Genomic DNA, 12043 nt, shown 5'->3' with positions numbered 1-12043 from the left:
TCCTTTTAGAGAAGGAATTCTAAATTTGCCACATATTCTGCCTAGCTCAGTAGACATCAGCTCCATGTTCTATTGACTCAAAATTCATCCTGATTTAAATTCTTAATCCTAGCTACTTTAAAAATTAATACAAAAAAGGAGCCATGCTTGTTAAAGTATATATAATATAGCCTTGATAATATTTGTAAGTCATCTGTTTCTCTGGCTCCTATTCATCCATCCCTCTCCTCTGAAATGAACACCTTGCAGCTGAGACCTCCAGCTGCCTCCCTGACAAAATTACACCACAGCAATGTTAGAAAAATGTGGAAAAACTCCATTTCTATTGAAAGTATTTTTCACTGAAAAAGAGTTCTAATGTTTAAACTGACAAACATCACTGTAATGTAAATAATAGTGCTAAGGAATTTTTCACTAAAAAGAAAAAAACAGGTAGTATATTTTCTCAACACAAAAAGACCTCTGTGACTTTTTTTTTTTACCTTTTTAACAACATAATTGTTATAAACTGATTGTAAATAGATTTGGCATTTTTTAATTAACGTTCTCACAATAACATGTAAGATGGTGAAAGAACAGAGGTCAGAAGAGGCATGATTTTAAATCTGGCCAAATATTAAAATCAGAACTGAAAGACACATCTGATCAGTATGAATTACCAAACAATTATGCCTGAGTCTTGGAAATGCTGTTCACACTCAAATACTTAATACCAAAAAGGATTTTTAAAATATAAATGCTTAGCAGTTCTAGAAGCCAGCATTCAGCATGGTGACAAAGAGTTTTGCCAACATCACAAATAATTTAGCCCACCTTGTACTTTTCCAGAATGTCTCAAATCTCAAGCATCTAAACCACAGAATTACAGAAACTCTGCCATCCTATAAACTGGCAGGAGACAAGAGGAATCCATCACATCTCCAGCTATAAGAACAGTGTCAGGAACAGAGGTTGGGTGCAGCTAGGTTAGCCAAAACCCAGCTTGCAGAGCTGCAGTTGTTATATGAAGCAATCTTGCTGGGCCTTGATCTCAGGTGATTAAGTGTAGGGCAAAAGGAAAATTTCTGCACAACCATCTGCGTGTAATCAAAGAAAGGATTTAATCATTTGATGTCTATTGCAGCTTTAATCTATGGGAAAGAAAAGGGAATTTAGTTGCAACAATATTATTTATATATATGAAGTGTGGTAAAAGTTAGTAAAGTGTATAGTTTTTGTGAAATGTTGTATTTGGTATAGATCCTGCTGTCATTTCTTATTCAGTGTCATTGGGTATTTCAGCATCACTCAAAGCAAAAGGTTAAGGTTACTCATAATCTAAGTTGGCTTTCCTCGACCTTTAGAAAATTGGATTCTTCTTATACAAGAAGCATTTCTGCAGTGTCCAGGAAATCACCGGACAAGCTCATATTTTATGAGGGCTTGGCCTTATTTTTGGTGTGTGTGCACTTTTGCAGTTTAACATTTTTTTGAGCGTTACACATGGTCTGCCTTCAGAATACTTCCATGTCCTCAAGCAGATGGAGGACAGCTGCAAAGGAGAGTAAAGGCACCACTTCACAGAATGTATCTCACTGGAAACTTCAAGAGGAAAAAATGGGGCAGTACTGTACCAATACAGTAAATTCCCATTTTTTCTCTGTTTATTCCTTCATTCTTTGATCCTCTCCCTGAAAGCACTATCCCAAGTTTCTTAGATAAAAGTAATCCATTTTTAAAATTCTCCACTCTAGTAAAACTTCCGAATATGAATAGAAAACTTCACCAAAGATGGAATAACAGATTCTTTCCCTCCCTTCCAAGGCTAAATACAAACCGATACCAATTCAGGTCATGCCAAAGCCATCCAATGATCCATCAATCCCTTGAGCTACAAAACACTAACTCTTTCCTATGCCATTATGAGGCAAAATACTTGGCAGGACAACCATACTAAACTCGTGGATGTTAGAACACTCAAAGTTAACTTTAAATAAAATTCCTTAACATCAGCACAGCAGAGCTACGCTCATTACACAGGCTGAAAGCAGCACAGCAGGAATACAGCTTTTAGATTATTCTGCTGTTAACTTTGACAGCAAAGAGCTGCTTGTCTTGCTTAGTATAAGCCAAAAATATTCAGTGTAGGCCATCAAAAGATAAAACTGCAGCAGTGCCTTTGAATTCTTTTTCTGTGAAGATTCTAGCAACTCTCAGCTGCTCTGTAACTGAACAGTGCATCACACGTACTGTGGTGCAATTCTGCTTCAATGAAGCAGCATCTGAGAAGCCCTTGTAAGGGGCTCCTTGTAAGGTTTACTCCTTGTAAGGGAGTAAACAAACTTTGACAGAGACAACTTCATTTTGGCAGAGAACTACAAAACCTGTTTTTGCATGAACGTCTCTAACTCTTTAAAGAAAAAGCATAGTTAAAGCATAAGGAGGATACTGAGAATCCTTAAGGTTCAGTCAAAGGAAAAAAGAGCCTGCTTTTTCAGAAATTTTTCTTTGTTGTCTATCCCAAGTGTTTTCAAAACAAAAAGGATGGATGACCATACTACATGGTCAACAAAAAGAGGAGAAAAGTATAAACCCTCTATTATAGATTCCTTTTTCTTCCATTATGGTCATAGCCTCAGGAAGCTCCCATATTTAAGACTGTTAAAATTATTCAATGATTCCTTTTTTCTCTTTATAGTATAAAGTCAACATGCATGCCATTTATTCAAACACAAATGAAACCAGAAAAACATACATGGAATGAATTTTTCCTTCTTGAGGGAGACTCTTCGTTTTTCATTCTTTCTTGGTGTTGCAACAAAATTTTAAGTTGGTTAACTAGAAGAGATAAAAACCATTATAACCAATAAATAATTACTTTTTTTCATCAAAATTAGTATAACTTCTAACAATGTTTTAGCCATTTGCTTTCAGAGCAGTCTTACCTGCATGACTGTGCTGGAGTTCCTGACTGGCTGCAGTCCCACAGTCGTCACTGGCCCTGTCTGCATTGTCACTGTCCTCATCCACTGAGGACTGGTCAAATCCAGTGCCATCACCTTTTGCCAAGGCATGTTTCAGCTGAGAGATGCTTTCACTGGCACGCTCTAAAAAAAAACCAACCACATCATTAGCCACAAGAAACAACAAAAAAGAAAGGATTTACTGGCTATTATTTTAAATGGGAAAAAACATGAGAGAACTACAAGCATTTAGCATGTGTCTGGTTTGACTACTTGACCTAAACTCAGCCACTGGAAGCAATTATCTAATACAAACAGCCAAAAAACCTATATAAATACTAATTTTCCAGAGAAGAGCTAAACATAGCATCTTAGCCCCTCAATACATTAGGACTCTACAGCAGCACAAGTAATAATATACTTGACCCTAAAATATTTCCTAGCATATGCACCTTCCATACTTTTTAATGAACCTAATGCTCATGCTACATTTTCTACAATATGCAAGATTGGAAACCAAGAAAAATATTTTTGCATTTTAGTGATACCACTACACATTATTACAAAGCAACATGTCACACAATGAAACAAATACCTGAGTAAATAAAGTAATAACTCAGAAAACCAAGCCACCATAAAATAGTTATGAAATAAAGACCAATCACTTCTGAACAGCATGAAAAATAAATAACAACACACACTATTCTAGAAAAAACACCCAACAAACACAACAGAAAACCTCTATCCACGTAAATATAAATATTTTCAAGAACTGACTTACTGACAGATGATACAGTAAAGGTCTTATCTAATGTTCAATATATTTTTTCTTTGTATTCTTTTCTAATTTTTTTCTTGGATTCAGCTGACTTCACAAAAATCATAAGCATATTTCAAACAGTCAAAATGTAGTAAAACAAACCCAAATACCATTTACAAGGCAATGACTCAGAAAAGAAGGGTTTAGGTCAAATATTTCACTTTTGGCATACTTAAGCTCTTCTTCCTTTCTTGAGCATTCCAGGATGCTATGAGGGCAGAAGAGCTAATTGAGAAATGGCAGAAGTAGCTCACTGATGCAATGGCTTAGATATTTAGCAAACTATGTTGCAATTATTTTTTGTCAAGAAGTGTTCAATGTCATTTAAGTTGTCATGTGGTGTGTCATCTGAGAGCATTAATGTTTCTACATTTCCCCATTCCCTGCAGATGTCTGCCAGAGAACCCCAAAGTACCAGTATTTGCTCTCTAGCCAAGGGACAAACAACAGAACAAACCAAACCAGAACCAACCAAGCCCATATATACTGGTTTTCCCAGAACTTCTCTCTCTTTGTAGTATTACAGCTTCTGAACTCCAAGCTATTACTTCATCCACAAAGATAACAGAGATCTTCTTACACTCTGTCCTCTTTCCCCATAAACATATAGGCCAGTAGTAGTGAACCACAATAAAACCATTATCAATGGCACACTGATGCCAATTTTTTTTTGACAACACTTTCCCACCTCTGAAATAATGTCACCATATTCTAGAAAGCATCATCATCAAGTATTTCCTTAAATTTCTTAAAATCTTGCCTATTTCCAAACTACTGATGTTGCTGTCATAAGCAAAACACTCTCCACTGGGAAACTGGGAATTAGGAGGTCCCAGTGGTGTGGCTTTACAGATACAAGAAATCCAACACTTAGTTCAGTAAGAGTTGAACTGGATGCCTAAAAGAGAATAAATACATGACAATATTTTTTATTTCCAAAGTAAGGAACATAATTTTGGGCATTAGGATAAAAGACAGTATACCAAGAAGCGGAAAGACTATGTTTGTTGTTTCTTACAATGTAAAAATATTCTTTTTAAATAGTAAAGAAATTTTAAAAAACCACTGTGGATGCAAACTACAGGACAACAAAGAACATGATTAATTTTTTAATGAATTAAGAAGCAATTAATTTTTAAGTCTCCCCAATTCCATCTAACTGTTTCAGTTAAGCTACTCCTGTAATAGTATATTTTATAGAAACATAGCCTCAAGTGAAAACATACTTCAAAACCTGCTCACACACAGCACTATGATTTGCATATCAAAATCAATCAGCACCTGTGTTTTCAATGTCTGAACAAGACTCTACAAATAAAATCCAAACATGTATTCCTGTTCTATGCTAAAACATCATTGAAGTGCTATTTCCTATTGGAACAGCTGATGATATAATTGAATTTGGACTCATGTGGATTGAAACTTCAAAAAAACCCCAAAAACTTACTATTAAGCCCTTTGGTTTTCAGTGTTCAAAGGATCTGAGATGATTATGAAAAATGACAAGCTAGCACCCAAATCTGATGGATCAAACTCAACACATAAAAAAAAAAAAAATCATCAGTGTAACAATAATTTGACGCTGAAGTCAAAACAGGAAAAAAAATCCAGAAGGCATTGAGTCAGTTTAGCATTGCCTAAACAAGAGATGTTTTCTCAAGCACTAGCACAGAGCTCTTTTTTTAAAGAGTACTCCTTTAAATGAAAGCACCAAAGCTACCTCATTCATGGACTCGGAAATGCCATAGAAAATACTCTAGGAGCAAAAGAATCAATCATCCAAAACAACAGAATTGCCTGAAAGACATGGAAAATAACTCCAGCTGGTAGAACCATTAAGCAGCATAAATTGAAGAAAACAAATAGCAACTCTATGAAGAAGTTGTCACCCAAACCTAACAGTCTGGTTCTAATAATGCCTACAAGAACATGAAGTTACTGGCTATAAATTCAACAAACAGCATGACTTGCGGATATCTCATGGTTCCCAATCAGCAAACAGCCTTAGAAAAATAGAGAAGGAATTACACTGATTCTTTAGGTCTTAAAAAAACCCTGTAGAATTTTTGTGAAACAGTAACTGACAAAACAGACAATTAGACACACTAGTGAAAGCAGAAAGATTATAGACACTTAAAGAAAACTTTCCTGTCCAAAATAAGATCAACATTTGCTTCAATTGACAGCTAAAAACCTAAAATATTATACCATATATCTTTTCAGTCAAGTAAGTGCTGAAAAATACGGAAACTGAGAATTTGGTTATAGGGTTTTTTGTATTTAGCACATCTTGGAACTTTACTTCCCATTCTGACATCCAGCTCTTCTTCTTTCTTGGCTGCCAAACACAGGCATGCTACTGTGGAAGTAACATAGTATATGGCAGTTTTGACACTAAAAGTGTCCTGTCTATCCCTACCTGTGCTGCTAGGATTTTACATGCAGCAACGAGCAATACCAGGCTGTTCCTTAGTCAGGCCTCAAAAGATCCCAAGATGTGTGAAATGCTCAGCTGTCCTACAATATCAAATCCTTCTGATTTGGTTTCTTGGTCTCCTTTTTTTATGAGAAATAGGTAATTTTCAGCATAACTTTTACCAGGTTATCATCTTTAAAAGCACAGCTGCAGCAGTCATTTTCACAAGTTCCTATACCAGCCCTTTCTGCAGAGCATTAAGTATTTGCCTAAGTTCTAGAAACCCTCACATGTGAAAACCTCATTGCCAAGTTCCTTGTGGCAGATTCCCCACCTTTAAAAAAACATTTTATATTCAGAAGAATATAAACAGAAACACCTGCCAAATAAAAATAAAAGGCTTAAGCAAAAAAAAAATTAAGAATGTAATTCTAAGCTGCTTCAGTGTGACAGCTAACTTGTAGTGATGGAAACTGGGCCACATACTCACTTCTCCTAAGATGGCTTTGACTTCCCATCTCTCCTGTTTTATTTTTGGAACCACATAAAACAGCCATAAAATGAAACTTTATTCAGAAAAATCTTATCTTGTCATCTGTTTCTCTTAGGGTTTCATCTCCATTCTCTGAAATTATGTAGGACACTGCACTCAGCAATGCAGTGGAATACAGAATGTATTTTCCACAATATCCTAAGACAGACTTGAGGTAGACAAGTGTATCAGGCTCAGTAACAATCCTAAAAAGGATTGTTTGCCCCTCCTTTGCTCCTGCTCTTTCACTGTCTCAGGTCCAACAGCGAGCCAGTGCTCTTTACTGAAGAGTCAGAAAACTCAGCATAAAAATATGAGCTGATAGTTCTCTGTTCAAGAAACCAGAAATATGCTCAAAACAAAGAACTGGACTCTAAATAGTCTTCTCAACGTACTGTTGTTAGCATAACAAGGGAAAGTCACAGGAAGGCATCACACTCTGCTCTTGGCAGTGGTGTAGTAGAAGGCCCATTGGATATTCACATTATGCCTGTCAATTTTCAGTTATTAATATGAATACAGCAGCTCACCACTTATTCTCATTTACAAAATATTTCTACTCCCTTGAGAACTTCTTATTAGAAATATTATCTCCTAAAGTTTTTAAGGTACATTTGAAATTGTCTCAATTATATAAAGTTTACACAGTAACCTAATAATCCCAACTGTACAAATACCATACTCTTAACTTAGTACTACACATAGCATTAAAGACTTCCATTATACAAAGTCAGGAAAAGCTACATTATAGAACCTCTGTTATTCATCAAAGCCTCTGTCGAGCTCTAAGACCAGTTAGGTCTTAATCAGGTTTTTTTGATCCAGCTTTCTGCCCTCTGGCCACCAGACTCAGTTTACGGAACACTCAGGCTCCCTGTCTGCTGAGGCATTTCATTTTGCAACAAAGGACACTTCACTGAAGTAATCAGTTGCTCTTTGAGAACTTAAACACCTTTCCATCAAACTGAGTAAGGCTGTAAAGTGATTCTTCTGGTGTCCAGCATGGGTGGAGAAAACCTGTTGCCATGAGCTCAGCCTGCCTCAAGATAATGTTAAGCATTACAGGCAGGTTAAGAATGCTGTATTTCAAAAACATTAAATAATGCCCAAAGCATGCCACATAAAATTGCAGAACCTGGATGACAGGGTCATCCCAATGGGGAGAAAAATCTCAAGCTGTATAACAATATAAGAGAAATAGGTATAGCATTAGATTTGACAACTTTGAGAGTAATGATGACCTATTTGTCCTACAGTAAATTCCTAACACTTGTAGTAATGATGTGGGAAATGCTTTACAGCTCAAAGGAGTTAAAAATTGTACATCACTGAGAGAAAAAAAAAAAAGAGGTTCTTTGAGAAACACAATGAAATTTAGGTTATATTGCCCCTGTATTGGGGTTGTTTGTGCATCATCATATTTATTTCTTCGTGAGAGGCGCCCCCAGATATATGAAATCAAAACTACCTTGGCATTGTATGAAAAGAAAATTCTTGTTTCCAAAATTGTAAAGGGGAAAGGCTCACCAGAAATTCAGGTTATGAAATTATTTAACAAATATAACAGATCCAGTGTAAGAGGATCCAGTCAGAAAAAGATAAAATGAAAATAAGTTGTATGAAGGGAATACATGCATCCAATGTATCCATTAGATATGGTCAGCTCTAACAGTCTCACACACAGTTAAACAGCCCTGATATTTGTCAGCCTAACTGTTCTGCAATGACTGTTACCTGCAAGTGTCAGGTAGCATTACCATGCCCATTTCATCTACAGGAAAAGTAAACACAAATCATTCCTCAAAGTTCTGTCTCGGAACAAAAGAAATCTATCGCTAATGTAACGAACTGACGCTGCTTCGAAAAGGAAGTAAAAAATATTTGCTGAGAATCGAGTATCAAGTAGCTATTTGAAAATGTTTCCATTGTTTTATTCTTGTTTCTTTCTTTTTTTGGCAACGTTGTTTCCCATGGCACAGGAAACATCCCAACAGGCCGTGTGGGGGTGCTGTGCTCGGAACACAACTTTTCGCACCGGCAGGTTCGCATACTCACAAACTATCCGCTGGCTTTCTTCCGAATTCGGACATTTACCTTGCCCAGTCAGTGACAGTCTGAAGGCAGGCAAGCCCAGGTGTCACGGTGACAGGTTCAGGAGCTCTCTGTCGGGCTATACACCGCGCTTGTGGGACAAAGCGGCACGTATGAAACCACTCGCTGACACGGGAAACAACCGCGCGCATCAGAATCCATTTGTACCCTCATCTTTACCACGACTAGAATCCGACGCTTCAAGGATGGCCAAAACCCTCACACGAACCAGCACCGCCCCCGGAGCGGTCCTGCCCGAGCCGCGTTACGGTCAGACGCGAGCGTGTCACGGCGAGAACGGCGCCCGCCATCGGCTGCAGGGACAGCCCGGCACAACTTCCCTGCTGCGCGCCCGTCCCAGCCCGGCCGGGGAGCTCCGCGGGGCGGGGGCAGCCACACGCCCGGGCGCCCTCACCCCGCGCCCGTGCCGCTCACCTCGGAGGCGCCTCTGGTACCGCTCCAGGGACTCCTCCAGGGCGCGCTCCCCGCGGGGCTCCCGCATCGGGACGCCGCTGGCCGCCGGGGAGCAGCCGGCGCTGCGCGCCGGCACCGGGGGCTCCCCGCGGCGAGGCTGGGGGATGGTAGTTCCGCCCGTTCTACCTTCCCGCCTTGGGCTCTCGGAGGAGCCACCTGCGGGGATCTCTCCGGCTCCTGGTGGCCGACCGTTGCCGTCGGCCGCCGCAGCTGAGACTAGCCACGCCAGGAATCCGTCGCGCTTCCCGATGGCGGGAATGCCGCCGCCGGGACTACAAGTCCCGGCATGCACCGCGCCGCCGGAGACAGAGTCCCCGCCCACCGCCCACCCCCGGCAACCGGGAAAGGGTGGTCGCCACAACCCGTCTCCCCTTTGTTGTGGATCGCGGCCGCAGTCGCGCCTGCGCACAGCACAGCCCGTCCGCCTACGCCCTCGGGCCTGCGACGGGCTCAGCGCCGGTCCCGCCACGGCCGGGGCGGATCGGAGCGGGAAGCACCGTTTACCTCCCGCCATCGCCCGCGCGGGGAGCGCCCGCAGCTCGGGGAGCGCTATTGTCTGCGGGCGGCGCAGGCGCACGCGGCCCCGCCGCCGCCGGGCCCCAGCGCGTGCGCAGTGCGGCGCGGTGCCGCGGTGCCGTTAGCCGCCGCTATGTGCAGGGAATAACGCCGGGGCCGTTGCCAGAGGGACACCGAGCGCTCCGCCCTCGCTCCCGCATCCCGCGGGATGCCGGCCCGCTGAGCACCCGCTAGCGACGGCCCCTCCCCGGCGCGCGAGCCTCCTCGGAGGGGTGAGTGAGGATGATGCTGCTGCCGCCGCCGCCCTGGGCTGCGGGTCGGGCGGGAGCCGTGGCGGGGAGAGGGGCCGCGGTCCGCCCGGTGCCTATTGTGTCCGGAGGTGCCCGCCCGCCGGGACCCGCGCGGGCTGCGGCCGGCGGAGGGGGAAGCAGCACGGTGTGGGCACAGCCCGCTCCCCCTCCCCCGTCCCCGCCGGGCCCGGAGCTGACTCCGCGCCCCCGCCTCCCTTTCCCCTCGCCAGCGCCGGGCGATCGCCGGTGCCGGGGGGCATCCCGCATCTGGCATTCGGTGCTGCTGGATTTCGCTGCCCGCGTCTCCCTGCCCCTTCGCGCCCGCGGGGCACCCCCGGCACACCCACCCCCGGGGCTGCGCAGCCTCCCCTCCCGCGGGCGGATTTCCGCGGTTCCTGCGGAGACGTTTCCAGAGGTTTAATTTTTTTTTTGGGTGACCTTCTTTCACTGCCTGCCCCGGGGCTGGAGGCAGCATGTTTCTCCAGATTTAAAAATCAGTGACGCCCTTCGACTGGGATGCGGCGTTTCCCCCCATCTTCTCAAAATAATGTCTTCTGTGAAAGGGTGATGGAGAAAATCTGCGGGTTTCGCCTTTTCTCGTATTGCGTATTTCCAGCCGACGAGTCAGGTCCGCTGCTTCCCAAAATATCCTACCGAAGGCGTGAGCTTTTCCTTTTTCCAGGCGCTTCCCGGGAAAAACATGAAATCAGGGTTTTTGTCCCCGGCGGCGAGGAGCAGCCGGGCCCACTTTGTGCGCCCGCCGCGGGGACGAACGGGTTACTGCGCTAACAAAAACCCGATGGCGATTCTCGAGCAGAAAGCGGCGTCGGGCGGAGGGAGCGGGCGGGAGGGGCGGAGCGGGGCGGGGGCGCGCCCCGGGGCAGCGGGGCCGGGAGCCGGGAGCCGGGCGGGCACGGCGAGCGCTGCCTTCCAGCCCCGCCGGCCGCCCTGTGCTGAGCGCCTTTCCAGCGCAAGCCGGCAATTAGCCCATCAGTGCTCGCGGCTTGATGGAAAAAAAAAAAAAAAAAAAAAAAAGAGATGTAGATGGTATGCTGATGAGTTGTGTGTACATAAGGATTGCGTTATTGTGACAGGAGATTAGATAGCATCCACTGATCTGCACTTGGAGGAAATTATTTTCTTCCCTGTGAAAGCAAAGGTACTCATAAAATATTTAAGTACTTTGAAAGAATAAAGCCTGTTCTAGCTCTTGGCCCTAGGCTTGCGTCTGCAAAATGATATGTGGGATGGGACAGTTTTTGTAAACTGAACGGAGGAGACATGATTACATATGCTGTGATTTCCTATGATTAATTTCCTCTAGGAATTACTTTATGTCCAGATGCTGAGAAGTCTGTCTTGCTAAACTCTGCTGATATGGAAGCTCCTCAACTTTCAACTTTATTTAACGAGGAAAAAGTTAAACATAAACACTGCAAAGAATCTCACTTCATTCTTTGATTAACAGTATTTAAAACACTTTTTCAAATACTTTTTCACCTTCATGTAAATGTTCTGTTCTTGTTGACTTTTTTTTTTTTCCCCTTTGTCTGATGGAGGTTGGGAAGGCTGGCTGAATAAAGAGAGTAGTGCAGCTGGGGATACAAGGAATTTTGTCAAAATCTCAAGAATCTTGAAGTTATTTGGAATGGATCAGATTAAAATGCTTTCTTTAATTCTTTTGAAGAGAAGCCTTCTAAGTTGTTACCAAACTTTGGCATGACAGTGCATTGTTTGGGGAGTGGATTTGACATATGACTATTTCCCATATCTAATCTGAATTTTGAAAAAAACAATGGTTTATTTCTGTATTGAGTTTCATCTGCTGTGATGGACTTGACAAGCAAAATTTCTTAAAAAGTCTGATGATAACATACAAGCCAGAAAAACTCCAGCTTATGAAAATGGACTGGAAAAGTCTTATGTTGATTGTAGGTGAGAGCTTGGAAACTTCGTTAAATA

At 42.7% G+C, this 12043-nt stretch overlaps 2 protein-coding genes across 10 annotated transcripts in view; one reads left to right on the top strand and one right to left on the bottom strand.

The window, feature by feature from the left end:
• SDCCAG8 (SHH signaling and ciliogenesis regulator SDCCAG8) overlaps window positions 1–9303 on the bottom strand; it is a 104551-nt gene extending 95248 nt beyond the window's left edge. For both annotated transcript variants that reach the window (XR_009114306.1, XM_058021471.1), the window contains exons 1-3: window positions 9237–9303; window positions 2925–3086; window positions 2735–2817 (exon numbers count right to left, since the gene is read on the bottom strand). Coding sequence is in view for 1 of the 2 variants with exons in the window: in XM_058021471.1 (XP_057877454.1) it covers window positions 2735–2817; window positions 2925–3086; window positions 9237–9303 (312 nt within the window). In the remaining variant the exon portion in view is untranslated. The remainder of the gene's footprint in view (window positions 1–2734; window positions 2818–2924; window positions 3087–9236) is intronic.
• Window positions 9304–9884: 581 nt separating this feature from the next.
• Window positions 9885–12043, top strand: part of CEP170 (centrosomal protein 170) — a 94383-nt gene continuing 92224 nt past the window's right edge. For all 8 annotated transcript variants that reach the window (XM_058019524.1, XM_058019523.1, XM_058019527.1 and 5 more), the window contains exon 1: window positions 9885–10063. The gene's annotated coding sequence lies outside the window, so the exon portion shown is untranslated. The remainder of the gene's footprint in view (window positions 10064–12043) is intronic.

This window comes from Melospiza georgiana, chromosome 3 (assembly GCF_028018845.1).
Source record: "Melospiza georgiana isolate bMelGeo1 chromosome 3, bMelGeo1.pri, whole genome shotgun sequence".
In the NCBI taxonomy this organism is placed as follows: Eukaryota; Metazoa; Chordata; class Aves; order Passeriformes; family Passerellidae; genus Melospiza; species Melospiza georgiana.
This window is presented reverse-complemented; position numbering and strand designations above follow the sequence as displayed.